We start from the raw sequence: 16,439 nt of genomic DNA on the forward strand, positions 1-16,439 counted from the left end.
CAGTCGAAACGTCGTGAGAATTTTATTGTTTTATATTTTTATTATTTTATTGTTTCCCTTCTACGTGGTGACTTTACCGACAGAACCAAGAATACCTTAACACAGCTGTTTTGTTGCCAGAAAAAGGTGGAAAACCTTTTCTCACAATCGTTTCGTGTTGTAACGTTCTCACTCCGTGCCCCCACTGGACGTTTCGTGAAAAAAGAGCTTTATAGCTCTTCGGATTCCTAATGCACTATACAGAGTCTGATCAAATCGCGTTTGTCAGCCGCACCACTCGCCGTAGTTCCGTGTTTACACCCTTCGTCGACGTCACTCCGGTTGCGTCACCACGTTGGTGACGTCATCCTGCTCCGCAGTGCCATCTTCAGGGCGCGCAGGCCTCGGTGGCGTCATCACGCAACCATTTTTTCCCCCCCCGCCCCCCCGTTTCAAAGTCAAACGTCATCACGTACGGCTCTGCGTCGTGGCGTACGGGTCGTGACGTCACGGCGCACAGTCCGGCCACCGTCAAAGGGCGTCCGCACAACACGCTGTACGCGTGACGTAAACGCTGCTCCGGGCCCGTTGGTGCGCGGTGACATCACACAGATTTTCTTTTGAAATCGACGTCACGACGCACGGTCCCGGATGCGTGGACGTAACACGGACGCTTCCCCGTGACGTCGCAACGCGCGCGGAGCGTCGCCGCGGTACGCGATGACGTCATTGCGTGTGTGTGTCCCACGCTCGCGGCTGACGTCATGACGTCTGTTTACACGCTCGCGGTGACGTCACCCGGCAATCAACGCAGGGTGAAGGCCGCAAGTCGACTGTGTGAGTGGTTTGTGGTTCTTCGCGGGCGAAAGTTTACCTCAGACGCCAACTCGCCCGACACCTCATCACGCCGATAAATGTTTTGTTTTTCTCCCTTGTGATGGTGACCTTGTATGATGAACGTCGAGGTTTGTAAGGGGCACGGGGTGACCAATAAGGTCTGAATTGGTCTGTAATAAGGTAGGTCACCAGCTGTCGGCATCGAGAGACGTGCAGTAGTTAGAGCGTTGCCACGGTTACCCCTTGTTACCATTGGTCCTAGAGACGGGGCTAGCCGGTGTTGTGAGACTCATTTGCATAATCACCAACAGCATCAGCAGCTTACGCATTGTGAGCTGCTGCTGCTGCCCCAGTAGCCGTCTGGAACGCTCTGCCACTGCGCATTCGCAAGCAGCATCCAGGGTCCACCACCACCCTCACCTGCACGGACACTCACCTGCACGGACACTCACCTGCACGGACACTCACCTGCACGGACACTCACCTGCACGGACACTCACCTGCACGGACACTCACCCGTCCAGGCCCTCCAGTCTCAAGACCCTCACCTGTCCCAAGCCCTCACCTGCACAAAATCTCACCTGTCAAGGCTCTCACCTGTTCAGGATCTAGCTGGGCTCATCAACGAGCGAGTGGCTGGGCTAATCAATTAACGAGTGGCTGGGCTATTCAATGAGCGAGTGGCTGGGGTAGTCAACGAGCGAGTGGCTGGGGTAGTCAATGAGCGAGTGGCTGGGGTACTCAATGGGCGAGTGGCTGGGATAGTCAACGAGCGAGTGGCTGGTCTAATCGACGAGTGCTGAATCATTGCGGATTGGTGTGCCTGCACAACAGGGCTGGCCTGTTTCCTCCTCCCCTGCACCTCATGCTGACGGCCCTGACCGCCGTGTACTACACCTGCCTACGGCACCTGCCCTTCGCCCACTCTCAACCACCTGCCTTCGATGCCGGCGCCGGCCATCGTGGTGCTGCTGACGATGGTGGAGGTGGTGGAGGAGGAGGGCGAGGAGGGCGAGGAGGAGGAGAAGACGATGATCCCGCCGTCGATGTCTCATTGTCGGAAGAGGAGACGGACGCTCTCCCCGGGGCGGAGTCGAACCTGGTCTTCAGTCAGTACGCGTCGCAGGTGGTCGACTTCAGGTGCGTGTGCGCGAGTGTGTGCGTGCGTGGCGAGTGGTGGCGTGGCGGTTAACGCGCTGCGCTACGAACACGACGATCCGAGTTCGATTCCCGCTCGTGGCCAACATGGGCGATGAGTATCTTAATCGGTGCAGGGCCTCCCCGAGGTCGACTCAGCCACAAATGAGTACCTGGTATGGTGTGTAAACATCGCCACTGGGGAGACGAAGGCGGCCTTCGTAGGTGCTGTCTCGCTAACAGCACTTGCTCCAACAGTCTGTTAAGGCTACACGGGTGTCTTTGTGCGCACGCGGGACTGGACCCAGAGCTGGGCTGTAGTCCGATCACTTTTAAGCAATCGATTGCTCTCCCGATTACCGTTTCGATCATCCGGTCACTCAAAATCAACTTGAACGTCTTCGCCCTCTACCCCCCCCCCCCCACCCCACCCCGTCCCCACACGCTCCACCGCCGCCACCACGGCACGGGGGTGGCGGCAGCTCGCAGTACGGCTCGGAGGGCAGCCTCTCCTACACCATGGGGAACCTGGCGGGGCCACCCAGCGTCTTCCCGGCGCACGGCGACGTGACTCAGGCCGCCGTGCCGCGCACCTACGGCCGCTGGTGGCAGCGGGGGGGCGGCGGCGGCGGCACCGCGGCCGCCCCGCCGGTGCGCGCCCCGCCGACGTTCCGCGCCCGCGACTTCGTGGAGGTGGCGTTCCCTCGCGCCGTGCGCCCGTGCTCCGTCGGCGTGCTTGAGGTCTACAACCCCGGCGCCGTTGTCCGGATCCTCGCCAGGGAGAGCGGCGCTGGGGCCGACGGGAAGGGGCCGCGGTGAGAGCTGCTACCGGTGGTGGTGGTGGTGGTGCTGGTGGTGGCGGTGGTGGCGGTGGTAATGGTGGCGGTGGTGGTATGTGTGTTGAACTTCTTTCGCAGCGTACGTAGCCCACCGAGCTAATCAGAGGCAGTGGTGGTGGTGGCGGTGCTGGTGTGAGGAGCGGCGGGTGCAGCGGTTAGCGCGGTGCGTCATGAATTCGGTGACCCGAGTTAAATTCCCGCTCATCACGGCCAACATCGGTGACGATTGTCTGAACCGGTCCCCTAGGTCGACTCAGCCTCAATTCAGGCGGCCGATCGTGGTGCTAGCCACTTAACACCTTGTGTGCTGGTCTGAATAGGTGCTTTTAACAGCACTTGCCCCAGCAGTCTGTTAAAGGCTATACGGGGGATCTTTGTGTTTGTTGTGAAACATTGAAGCTGTGGTGAGAGGTGATGGTGGTGTGTGAATGGTGGCGAGGCGACGGTGAGTGCTGGCAGCGGCCGGGCGTGGTGCTGGCCATACCAAATCTCGGCAGGTATCAGAAGCTGAACAGCTGAATAATACACAAACGCTTCCCCGTGTCTCTTCACATCCTCCTAACATCTCATTTCACGTATCCCCGCATCACCCCACGTCTCCCCGTATCTCGCCATGTCACCCCGCATCTCTCCATGTCACCCCGCATCTCTCCATGTCTCCCTGCGTATCCCCGCATCTCCCCGCGTCTCCGCGCGTCTCCCCGCGTCTTTCCACATCTCTCCGCATCACCCCCCGTCTCCCCCCGCGCTCTCCCGACATCTCATCTCACGTCCCCTCGCGTCTCCCCCCGTCTCTCCGAAACTCGGCCCCTCCCCCCCGCTCCCCACTCCCGCCCCCCCCCCCCCCCCCCCCCAGCTGGGCGACGCTGTGGTCAGGTCCCCCCAAGCTGCTGGGGGCGAACCGGTCGCGGGAGTTCTGCCCGCGGATCCGCCGGCCGGGTTTCGCGACGGAGCTGCTGCGCCTGGAGCTGGACTGCTCGCTCTGCGAGTACTACACGGAGCTGGACGCCGTGGTGCTGCGCGGCGCTGCCGCAGCGGCGGCGGCGGCGCCCTCCGCCGCCGCCGGCCCCCCGCACCGACCCGTGGGGCGCGCCGAGGACCGCGACGGCCACGGTCGAGAAGGGAGCGACGACGACGACGCCGATGACGACGCCGATGACGACGACGACGATGACGTTGACGACGACGACGGTGACGACGACGACGACGACGACGGCGATGACGTCAACGGCGATGGTGGGGATGACGGCGATGGCGGTGGCGGCGGCGATGGCGGCGGCGATGGTGGATGTGGAGGAGGTGGTTGGAAGGTCAATGAGAAGATGCCCCAGGCCACGAGCAGCTCGGAGCCCGGCAGCGGGAATGGCTACTTTGACTTGCTGCCATACGAGGTGAGGGTGCGGCCACCTCACTCACAAAGACAAAGATCCCCCATATATAACCTCAGACTGTCGGGGCAAGTGCTGTTAGCGAGCACCTATGAAGGCCGGCAGGGCACACGAGGGGGGTGGGTGGCCAGCAACACGCCCGGCCGCCTTTTTGTCTCACCAGTGGCGATGTCACCAGAACCATCACCATCGTCAACCACCATCGCACGATGGTGGTTGACGGTCAGCACACACTAAAGCACATATCACCATTGTCATATACACACACACACACGCCCCCACATCAACCATCAATGGACGAAGATCCGCCTGTGTAGGTTGTCTAGGCTGTAACAGACTGTTGGGGCAAGTACTGCTATGAAGACCGGCACGGCACACGAGGGGGTGGGTGGTCAGCAGCACCACGCCAGTGGCGATGTTAACATACCGCACTAGGTACTCATTCGAGGCTGAGTCGACCTAGGGGAGATCCAGGACCGGTTGAGATAATCGTCACTGGTGTCGGCCGTGAGCGGGAATTCAACTCGGGTCGCCGGGTTCATAGTGCAATGCGCTAACCGCTGCACCACTGCTCCGCACTTCACTCACCCACGCATTCACACGCACACACACAATCGCCCACCCACCCCATCACTCATTAACTCACTCACACACTCACCAACTCACTAGCCCACCAACCCACTCATTCACCATCATACCCACTCAATCACCCAACTACCCACCCATACACCCACCCAATCACTGGCCCATTTACTCACCCATGCACTCACTTACTCATGCACCCACCCAGCCATCCACTCTCGCACCCACCCACTCTCCCACACACTCACTCTCCCACACACTCAATCAATTTCCCACTCTCCCCACCCACTATCCTACCCACCCACTCACTTTCCCACTCTCCCACACACCCACTCTCCCACCAACCAACTCTCCCACACACCCACCCACTCACTCTCCCATCCACCCACCCACCCACTCTTCCATCCATCCACCCACCCACTCACTCTTCTACCCACGTACCCACCCACTCACTCTCCCACCCACTCACTCTCCCACTCATCCCCTTTCCCACCCACCTACTCACTCTCCCACTCATTTTCCCACTCTCCCACCCACCCACTCTCCCACCAACCAACTCTCCCACACACCCACCCACTCACTCACTCTCCCATCCACCCACCCACTCACTCTTCCACCCACCCACCCACCCACTCACTCTCCCACCCACTCACTCTTCCACCCACCTACCCACCCACCCACTCACTCTCCCACTCATCCCCTTTCCCACCCACTTCCTCACTCTCCCACCCACCCACTATCCCACCCACCAACTCTCCCACACACCCACTCTCCCACCCACCCACCCACTCACTCTTCCATCCACCCACCCACTCACTCTTCCACCCACCTACCCACCCACTCATTCTCCCTCCCAAACCACCCACTCTCCCACGCATCTACCGACTCACTCTCCCACCCACCCACTCTCCCGCCCGCCCGCCCGCCCTATCACTCGCACAGCTGATCCAGCTGATCCTGTCTCACGTGCCACTGCGGGACCTGTGCCGCCTGTGCCGCACGTGCCGCCTGCTGCGGGCGCACGCCGAGGACCCGGCGCAGTACTCGCACCTCGACCTGCGCCCGTACTGGCCCAGCGTGGGCGACGCCCAGCTGCAGGCGCTGGCGCCGCGCTGCACTCACACGCAGGCCCTGGGCCTCTCCTGGACCGGGGGCCGGGGCCTCGTCACTGTCGGGGGATTCGTGCGGTGAGGGCAAAGCTCCACCCCCCCCCCCCCCAATCCTCACCCACCCCTCCCACCTCCTGATGGAGTGTCAAGAGTGGGTGAGTGGGTTAGAGCGTGGGTGGGTGAGTGAGTGCAGCGATAGTGAGAGGGTGGGTGGGTGAGTGAATTGGTAAGTGGGTGAGTGGATTAGAGAGTGGGTGTGTGAGTAAATCAAGGCTGGGTGAGTGAATTAGAGGCTGGGCGGGTGAGGGAATCGAGAATTGGTCAGTGGGTTGGAGGGTGAGATAGTTAGAGAGTGAATCGAGTGTGGGTGAGTGGGTTAGAGGGTGGGTGGGTGAGTGAGCGAATCGAGTATGGGTGAGTGAGTGCAGTGATAGTGAGAGGGTGAGTGAGTGAATCGAGTATGGGTGAGTGAGTGCAGTGATAGTGAGAGGGTGAGTGAGTGAATCGAGTGTGGGTGAGTGGGTTAGAGGGTGGGTGGATTATGATCTTTGTCTTTGTGTACCTGTTGCGTGGTGCCCCCCACCGCCCCTCTGCCCCCCCGCCCCCCATCCCCCCACCACCCCTGCCCCCCACAGCTTCCTGGAGGGCTGCGGGCGGGGGCTGTTGCGGCTGGAGCTGTCGTGCTGCGAGTTTGTGACGGAGGAGAGCGTGGGCGCCATTGCGCGCTGCTGCCCGGCGCTGCGGGCGCTCGACCTCTCCTGCTGCCGCGCCACCGCCGCCGCCACCACCGCCGCCTCCGCCACCGCCGCCGGTGCCGGCACGCCGCAGCCGGCGTCGACCTTCCGTTCCCTCGCCTCGCTGCACGACCTGCGCCACCTCAACCTCTACCGCACCGGCGTGGACGTACGTGCGTGTGTGTACACGTGTGTGTGTGTACACATGCGTGTGTGTACACGTGTGTGTGTGTGTGTACACGTGTGTGTGTGTGTGTACACATGCGTGTGTGTACACGCGCTTGTGTGTGTGTGTACATGTGTGTGTGTGTACACATGCGTGTGTGTACACGTGCTTGTGTGTACAGTGTGCTTATGACCGGCCCCAGTTTAACAGCAGAGGTCTCACTCCGAATCAGTCGAGCGGCAATATCTTTTCATCGGTTGCGTAACGCTGTGTGGAAGCTACCTGGTCTGTCGCTCCGCACTAAGCTTCAGGTCTTCTCGGCCACGGTCATTCCCTCCCTTCTCTACGCTTGCGAAACGTGGACCCCCTTAATGGAGCATCTTCGCCTGTTGGAAACATTTAGGCTGGCCTGCCTACGGTCCATCCTGGGTTTAACCAGGCTGGCTTGTGTGAGGAGCTCACAAATCCTTGAAAGATCTGGGCACGGTCCCATCGGTGAGGTCCTCTGGCAGGCAAGGCTGCGCTGGCTGGGTCATGTAGCCCGCATGCCCAGCCACCGCATGCCGAAACAGCTTTTGTTCGGCCGGATCGAGGGGGCTAAACGGGTGCGGCACGGACTAGAGAAGAGATGGAGTGATGTGGTACAGGAGGACGTGGAGCTGAGTGGACTTGCCGATGACTGGTACCAGCGGTGTCAAGATCGGCCTCTGTGGAGGAGGCTCGTGAAGGATGCTACTGGGCAGTTGGAGGTAGTCGCCCTCCAACAACAACGGAGGGCGGAGGAGCGACGCTCACAACAACGAGCGGAGCGCCGGGTGGCTAAAGCACAGCAGGTTGGCACAGTAGGGGGCACAGGTGGTGCATCAGCCAGCCATCTTAGTCAGTCGACCCGTGGCACTTGGGTCTGCCCCGTGACCTCCTGCCAGCGGGCGTTCGACACTCGCGGTTGTTGTTGTTGTGTGTACACGTGCTTGTGTGTGTGTACACATGTGCGTGTGTACACATGCGTGTGTGTACACGTGCTTGTGTGTGTGTGTGTATGCATGTGTGTTTGTGTATGCCGTGAGTGTGTGGTGGGAGCGGTAGTGTAGTGGTTAAGGATGACGCGCTACGAACCTGGCGACCCAAGTTGGATTCCCGCTCATGGCCAACACCAGTGACGATTATCTGAACTGGTCCGTAACTCTCCCCCTAGGTCGACTCAGCCTCAAATTAGTACCTAGTGCGATGTGTAATCATCGCCACTGGGGAGACAAAGGCGGCCGGGCGTGGTTCTGGCCACCCACCCCCTTAGTGTGCCGTGCCGGCCTTCATAGGTGCTACTCGCTATCAGCACTTGCCCCGACAGTTTGTTAAGGCTACACGGGGGATCTTTGTGCATGTGTGTCATCAGTGTCACCATCATGGTCATCATCATCATCGTCATGATTTCAATAATAATCATTTTGATAAACGCATACCTGTCGATGGCTACCTTATCACAGACCATTTCAGACTTCATTGGTCGCTTATAAATCTCAACGTTCATCCTACAAAGTCCCATCACAAGGGAGAAACACAAACAAATAGACAAACATTATTTTATTTTGCCCGTATTGAAACGGCTGTACGCCGTATGGACCTGAAAACTCGATTTCCCTGTACAAGAATACGTGTAAACACACACACACACACGTATGGGTTTACACGTATGTAAACATCATCTTATTTGGCATGATAGTCTTACACACTTGAGTTTGGTAACAAACCACGGAGCGACGTCGCCCGGTATTGGCAGACGACACCTACGCACAGACCGGTGCTGTGTGCCGCTTGCGCCGTCCGGGGGCAGCTGCCACTGGGAAGTCCACTAGGCCGGACTGCAGCAGTGCGGTGGAATAATTCCGCCACCGTGGCCAGGAGATGTTAACGACCTCGCCTGGTATACAGGGGGTTGTGGGTTCGATCGCGACCCTGACGACCGCTGTATATTTTGAGTTTGCGGTGTCTCTCTCACTCCCCGTGCTCGCTTGGATTTTTTCTCAGGGTCTCTCGGGTTTTCCCTCCACGTTTGGAATCAACATCACACGTTTAGAGTGTTTGGCTGCTCCTATGAATGTCCACGTGATGATGATGAGCCCACGTCGTTGAGCTATCATTCGTGATAGCCAGGTCGCTTCTGTAAAAGATCTACTTAGCTTAGCGGGGTGTTGCACCTGGTAACAATAAACAAGAGTTTAGTTTAGGTTGCCGATCCCTGGCCATGGCTGACGATGGTGATGCTGCTGATGACGATGATGACAACAATGATGATCATGTTGCTGATGCTGCTGATGACAATGATGACGATGATGCTGCTGCTGATGCTCCTGCTAATGATGAGGAAGATGATGCTGCTGATGCTACTGCTGATGACGACGATGAATATGCTACTGATGACGATGATGACGACGACGATGAATATTCTGCTGATGCTGCTGATGACGATGATGATGCTGTTGATGCTACTGCTGATGACAATGATGATGCTGCTGATGCTACTGCTGATGACGATGACGACGATGACGACGATGACGATGCTGCTGCTGAAGCTACCGCTGATGCTGCTGATGAAAGAGTTGGTGCTGTAGCTGACCTCGTCCGTTGTGTGCGGCTGGCGGCTGTGCGAACCGACGTCGCCGCAGGAGGAGGTGCTGTCGGAGATCATCGGCGCCTGCCCACAGCTCCAGACCCTGAACATCGGCAGCTGCGTCCAGGTACGGCGCCACGCACACCGCACGTGGCACTGCCACCAACGCCTGATGATGAAGGTCGTGCTGGTGTTGTTGATGATGACGACGATGGTGGTGACGAAGTGTAGGCGGAGTGTGGTGACGATGGAGACGATGATGACGACGATGGTGGTGGTGACACTGGTGGTGGTAATGATGTTGATGATGACAATTTCGCTGGTGGTGACGATGGTGGTGATGATGACGCTGATGATAGTGGTGGTGGTGGTGGTGACGAGGTGCAGGTGGAGAACGGTGATGACGTGCTGGTCGCCCTCGCACGCTCCTGCCCGCGCCTGGAGGGCGTGGACGCGTGGAGGCTGCACGGAGTGACACACGTTGGTCTCATGGAACTCGTCATGTCCTGCCCTCACCTACAGGTAGCACCCTCGCTCACCTAGAGGCACCGCCCTCACCTACAGGTACTAGACTCACTCACCTACAGGTACCACCCTCGCTCACCTACAGGTACTAGACTCACTCACCTACAGGTACTAGACTCACTCACCTACAGGTACCACCCTCGCTCACCTACAGGTACTAGACTCACTCACCTACAGGTACCACCCTCGCTCACCTACAGGTACTAGACTCACTCACCTACAGGTACTAGACTCACTCACCTACAGGTACCACCCTCGCTCACCTACAGGTACTAGACTCACTCACCTACAGGTACTAGACTCACTCACCTACAGGTACCACCCTCGCTCACCTACAGGTACTAGACTCACTCACCTACAGGTACTAGACTCACTCACCTACAGGTACTAGACTCACTCACCTACAGGTACTAGACTCACTCACCTACAGGTACTAGACTCGCTCACCTACAGGTACCACCCTCGCTCACCTAGAGGTACTAGACTCACTCACCTACAGGTACTAGACTCACTCACCTACAGGTACCACCCTCGCTCACCTAGAGGCACCGCACTCACCTAGAGGTTTCATCCTCGCTCACCTACAGGTACCGCACTCACCTACAGGTACTAGACTCACTCACCTACAGGTACTAGACTCACTCACCTACAGGTACTAGACTCACTCACCTACAGGTACCACCCTCACTCACCTACAGGTACCACCCTCGCTCACCTAGAGGTACCGCACTCACCTAGAGGTTTCATGCTCGCTCACCTACAGGTACCGCACTCACCTACAGGTACTAGACTCACTCACCTACAGGTACTAGACTCACTCACCTACAGGTACTAGACTCACTCACCTACAGGTACTAGACTCACTCACCTACAGGTACTAGACTCGCTCACCTACAGGTACCACCGTTGCTCACCTAGAGGTACTAGACTCACTCACCTACAGGTACTAGACTCGCTCACCTACAGGTTCCACCCTCACTCACCTACAGGTACCGCACTCACCTAGAGGTTTCATCCTCGCTCACCTACAGGTACCGCACTCACCTACAGGTACTAGACTCACTCACCTACAGGTACCACCGTCGCTCACCTACAGGTACTAGACTCACTCACCTACAGGTACTAGACTCGCTCACCTACAGGTACCACCCTCACTCACCTACAGGTACTAGACTCACTCACATACAGGTACCACCGTCGCTCACCTACAGGTACTAGACTCACTCACCTACAGGTACTAGACTCGCTCACCTACAGGTTCCACCCTCACTCACCTACAGGTACCGCACTCACCTACAGGTTCCACCCTCACTCACCTACAGGTACCGCACTCACCTACAGGTACTAGACTCACTCACATACAGGTACTAGACTCGCTCACCTACAGGTTCCACCCTCACTCACCTACAGGTACCGCACTCACCTACAGGTTCCACCCTCACTCACCTACAGGTACCGCACTCACCTACAGGTACTAGACTCACTCACATACAGGTACTAGACTCGCTCACCTACAGGTTCCACCCTCACTCCACTACAGGTACCGCACTCACCTATGGCAAAATACAATCGGAGGTGCGGGGGAAGAAACAACAAACGAAACACAACAACCAGCAGCTCTAAATAAAATGAGTTTGTCAGTCTAGATCAGGGGTGGGGAACGTCCGGGCCCGCGGGCCTTATACGGCCCGCTGGACCGTATAAGGTGTGGCCCTGCCAAGGCAGCCGTAGGCGGGACACGAAATTCAATAAATCTAGGAGCAAACCTGGAAAAGCAGTTGCGAGTAGCAACGTCATCAATACCGGCTAACATCACCACACGCCTCAACAAAGAGAAGCAGATCCAGCCATCGCATTATGGGTGAGTTAATTGAATGTTTGACCGAATACAACGGGCACTTTTTTTAGTTGATGATTTTGTATGGCCCGCGAATGATGTTATTAATATCCAAATGGCCCTTGGCAGAAAAAAGGTTCCCCACCCCTGGTCTAGGTGATGATTTAAATATGGCATAGCTACAGTGGCTTCCTAATGTTGGATGGAAGAGCGTTCCAGACGGCCACAGAAGCACGTCTGAAAGCGCCGCGCGATGATGATGATGATGCGGTGACCACCGTATTTGTTCGATAGCTTAGCCAGAAGCCGCTGCTGCTGGGATGACGACCGGAGTTCGTGTGATGAGGGAGAGAAGAAGGAGAATGTAGGTTCAACTTCTTTAGCACCGTGCGTAGCCAATCCTGCTATGTGTGTGTGTTGAACTTCTTTAGTACCGTACATAGCCAACCCTCCTATGTTTGTGTGTTGAAACTTCTTTAGTACCGTACATAGCCAACCGTGCTATGTGTGTGCGTTGAACTTCTTTTGTACCGTACGTAGCCAACCCTGCTATGTTTGTGTGTTGAAATTCTTTAATACCGTACATAGCCAACTGTGCTATATTTGTGTGTTGAACTTCTTTAGTACCGTACATAGCCAACCCTGCTATGTGTGTGCGTTGAACTTCTTTAGTACCGTACATAGCCAACCCTGTTATGTTTGTGTGTTGAACTTCTTTAGTACCGTACATAGCCAACCCTGCTATGTGTGTGCGTTGAACTTCTTTAGTACCGTACGTAGCCAACCCTGCTATGTTTGTGTGTTGAACTTCTTTAGTACCGTACATAGCCAACCCTGCTATGTGTGTGCGTTGAACTTCTTTAGTACCGTACATAGCCAACCCTGCTATGTGTGTATGTTGAACTTCTTTAGTACCGTACATAGCCAAGCCTGCTATGTTTGTGTGTTGAACTTCTTTAGTACCGTACATAGCCAACCCTGCTATGTTTGTGTGTATGTTGAACTTGTTTTGCACCGTACGTAGCCAACCACTAAAACACAACAAGCATTTCTAAAGAAATTAGTTTGTCAATCTAGATGATGATTTAAAAGTGGCATAGCTCCGAGTGACGAAAGAGCGTTCCGGACGGCCGCAGAAGCGCGGTGACCACCGCCTTTGTCCGACGGTTCGCCAAAAAGCCGCCGCCGCCGCCGCCGCTGCTGCCACGAGGATGACCGGCGCTGGCGTGCCTTGCAGGAGCTAGACCTGGGCTGGTGCTCGGGCCTGCAGAGCGGCACCGGCGTGTTCCAGCTGCTGGCGCGCAGCCTCCCGGCGCTGCGCCGCCTCTACCTCACTGCCAACCGCACGGTGGGCGACCACGACCTGGCAGCGCTGGCGCGGCACTGCCCTCGCCTCCAGCAGCTCGACATCCTGGGTGAGACGGCTGCACGGGGTTGGGGGTGTTTGGCTGCGTGTGTGTGTGTGAGCTGTGTGGGGAGCGGTAGTGGTAGCGGTCAGCGCTACGAACCTAGCGACCTGAGTTCGATTCCCGCTCGCAGCCAACGCCGGTGACGATCGTTTGAACCTTTCCTGGGCCTCCCTGAGCCTCAAATGAGTGCCCGGTGCGGTGTGTGAACATCGTCACTGGGGAAACAAAGGCGGCCGGGCGTGGTGCTGGACACCGACCCTGTTGTGCGACGTGCCGGCCTTCATAGGTGCTACTCGCTAACAGCACTTTCCCCAACAGTCTGTCACAGGCTGTGTGGGAGATATTTGTCTGTTATGTGAGCATAGGCACACACACACACATAGACAAAGATCCCCCGTGTAGCCGAAACAGATGGTTGGGGCAAGTGCTGTTAGTGAGTAGGAGCACCGATGTACGCCGCCACGGCAGACGAGGGAGTGGGTGGCCAGCACCACGCCCGGCCGCCTTTGTCTCCCCGAGTGGCGATGTTAACGCACCGCACCAGGTGCTCATTTGAGGCTGCGTCGACCTAGGGGGGAGGCCCAGGACCGGTTCAGATAATCGTCACCGTTGCCGGTGGCCGTGAGTGAGGATCGAACTCGGTGTCGCCGGGCTCGTAGCGCAGCGTAGCGCTGACCACGACACTACCGCTCCCCCACTAGGCATACACGCACGTTGGGGAGCGGCGGTTCGCGCGCTGCGCTCGCAGCCATGGCAGTCTGCTGAGGCTACGCGGGGGGCGGGGGGCGGGGGGCGGGCGTGTGCAGGCACGCGCATGGTGAGCACCAGCGCGCTGTGGGAGCTGCTGTGGAGCTGCCGCGAGCTGCGCCTGCTGGACGTGTCGTTCTGCTCGCGCGTCGACGCTCGCCTCGTGGGGGAGCTCCGCGCCCGCTACCCGGCCGTGGCCATCAAGCGCAGCGACTGCCAGCGCCATCTGCCCGCCCGCCGGCGCCGTCTGTCCATTCGCCGGCGCCGTCTGCCCGCTCACTAGTGCCGTCTGTCCATTCGCCGGCGCCGTCTCACCGCTCACTAGCGCCGTCTGGCCATTCGCCGGCGCCGTCTGCCCGCTCACTAGTGCCGTCTGTCCATTCGCCGGCGCCGTCTCACCGCTCACTTGTGCCATCTGTCCATTCGCCGGCGCCGTCTGCCCGCTCACTAGTGCCGTCTGTCCATTCGCCGGCGCCGTCTGCCCGCTCACTAGTGCCGTCTGTCCATTCGCCGGTGCCGTCTGCCCGCTCACTAGTGCCGTCTGTCCATTCGCCGGCACCGTCTACCCGCTCATGAGTGCCGTCTACCCGCTTGCGCTGCCACTCGCCCGCCCGCTCGCTCGAGCCATCACCAGCTCGCTCGCCCCTTTGCTGACGCCGCCGCTCGCCCGCCTGCCCGCTCGCTCGTGCCGTTGCCCGCTCGCTCGCTCGCTAGTGCCGTTGCCCGCTCGCTCGCTCGCTCGCTCACGCCATCACACGCTCGCCCACGAGCGCCGTCACCCGCTAAGACCATCACCCGCTTGCCCACTAGTTCACTCGTGCCATTACCTGCCTGTTAGCGCCGTCAGCTACCCGCCCACCCGTCCATACCACCAAGAGATCTGCACAAGCAAGGCTGACGGACCAAGCAAGCAAGCAAGCAATCAAAAACACTGGCCCGCTGGCTGTCGGACTGACTGACCGACTGATCGAGCAACCAACCATCGTGAGGCTTCGGAAGACCATCCAGTGATGTGTGGAGGCTCCCGGCCTGTGGCTTTGTGCGGCGTTTTAATTTAATGTCACAGCTGTGCGTTTTAATTTTCCGCGTTGCTCATGCTGCTGCTAAGCCACGCGCTTGCGCTGCGTCCGATGCCTTACGTCAACGTTGCCCCCCTTCCCCCCCTTCCCCCCCTTCCCCCCATCGGAATCCGATGAGCTATGAAGCTCTTTTTCGCAAATATCCAGTAGGGGCACGGGGTAAGAACGTTGCAACAACAAACATAACGCAAACACACGATAGTAGTGCAGAGTACTAGAAAGGTAAACAAATCACTCAACACACAGATACAAACAACCATCCCCATCCTACCAGGCAAAGCCCACTGAAGGTATTCACTTATTGTTTAGAGGCGACCTGGCTACGACAGATGATAGCTCAACATAGTGGCTCCGTCATTCGGACAAATGAATCTAATAAAAAGTTAACGGCATCATCATCATCGCCACCCTGATGAGGTTGATCGGTGCCAGCGACAGTGCAATCTCGCAATCTCGCAATCTCGCAGTCTCGCAATCGCCACCTGTTTTGTCTTTGATTATCAGGTGTGATTACATTAAAAAAAAAATTCCCAAGGAGATCTGGGAAGTATATTATATGGAATGTTATTGACATTTAAGATTTATATCACGAAATAATGAGTCAGGCAGCTCTCGCTTCCCTCCCCTACATCTGTCTTTCCATGCAAAACACAAAAAACAAAAAAATAAATAACATCCAATCAGCAACACGCGTAGCCCCTGGGAGTGCAGCATCCTACCATCGGCAGCATTGGCTCAACGAAAGCAGAAATCTGTACCGGTTTCGGCTTTCGGTGTCTCATCGGCACACGCAGGCTTGCTTGAGCCGTGCACCGTTGTAGCACGGAACGCTCTCCATTACAACGCGGAACGCTCTCCATTACAACGCGGAACGCTCTCCGTTACAACGCGGAATGTTCTCCATTACAACGTGGAACGCTCTCCGTTATAACGCGGAATGTTCTCCATTACAACGTGAAACGCTCTCCGTTATAACGCGGAATGTTCTCCATTACAACGTGGAACGCTCTCCCTTACAATGTGGAACGCTCTCCCTTACAACGTGGAACGCTCTCCCTTATAACGCGGAACGCTCTCCCTTATAACGCGGAACGCTCTCCGTTATAACGCGGAATGTTCTCCATTACAACGTGGAACGCTCTCCCTTACAATGTGGAACGCTCTCCCTTATAACGTGGAACACTGTCCTTTACAACGTGGAACGCTCTCCGATACAACGCGGAATGTTCTCCGTTATAGCACGGAACGCTCTCCGTTACAACGCGGAACGCTCTCCATTATAGCACGGAACGCTGTCCGATACAACGTGGAACGCTGTCCGATACAACGTGGAACGCTCGCCGTGTTGGCCTTCAGGACGCCAGTGGGGTTTTTTTTCTTCCTCTCCGTGTCCATGTGGTGAGGAATTGAATGAAGCATAAACCTGTTGGTCGGGCCTCTCTTTGGTATGTCGTGTGTGTACG

The 16,439-nt window shown here is 57.4% G+C and overlaps 1 protein-coding gene across 2 annotated transcripts; it reads left to right on the forward strand.

The window, feature by feature from the left end:
* Positions 1–713: 713 nt before the first annotated feature.
* On the forward strand, positions 714–16,417 carry FBXL4 (F-box and leucine rich repeat protein 4). Of its 2 annotated transcripts, XM_032976722.2 has the most exons (10): positions 714–816; positions 1,651–1,956; positions 2,436–2,768; positions 3,649–4,183; positions 5,705–5,949; positions 6,507–6,774; positions 9,435–9,506; positions 9,767–9,901; positions 12,979–13,156; positions 13,957–16,417. In XM_032976722.2, the coding sequence occupies exons 2-10, from the start codon at positions 1,682–1,684 to the stop codon at positions 14,178–14,180; spliced, it is 2,265 nt and encodes a 754-aa protein (XP_032832613.1). In that variant the 5' UTR covers positions 714–816; positions 1,651–1,681; the 3' UTR covers positions 14,181–16,417. The 2 variants fall into 2 exon arrangements, with proteins under 2 accessions (XP_032832613.1, XP_075909367.1); XM_076053252.1 differs by lacking the exons at positions 12,979–13,156; positions 13,957–16,417 and adding an exon at positions 12,036–12,960.
* Positions 16,418–16,439: the final 22 nt, after the last annotated feature.

Source organism: Petromyzon marinus, chromosome 60 (genome assembly GCF_048934315.1).
Source record: "Petromyzon marinus isolate PM22_M1 ecotype Great Lakes invasive population chromosome 60, UKy_Petmar_22M1.pri1.0, whole genome shotgun sequence".
Classification (NCBI taxonomy): domain Eukaryota; kingdom Metazoa; phylum Chordata; class Hyperoartia; order Petromyzontiformes; family Petromyzontidae; genus Petromyzon; species Petromyzon marinus.

Coding starts and splice junctions, on each gene's coding strand:
- FBXL4 (XM_032976722.2), top strand. CDS start 1,682: ATGCTGACGGCCCTGACCGCCGTGTACTACACCTGCCTACGGCACCTG. Junction 6,775..9,434: donor TCTACCGCACCGGCGTGGAC/GTACGTGCGTGT, acceptor ACGTCGCCGCAG/GAGGAGGTGCTGTCGGAGAT. Junction 9,902..12,978: donor TGTCCTGCCCTCACCTACAG/GTAGCACCCTCG, acceptor CGTGCCTTGCAG/GAGCTAGACCTGGGCTGGTG.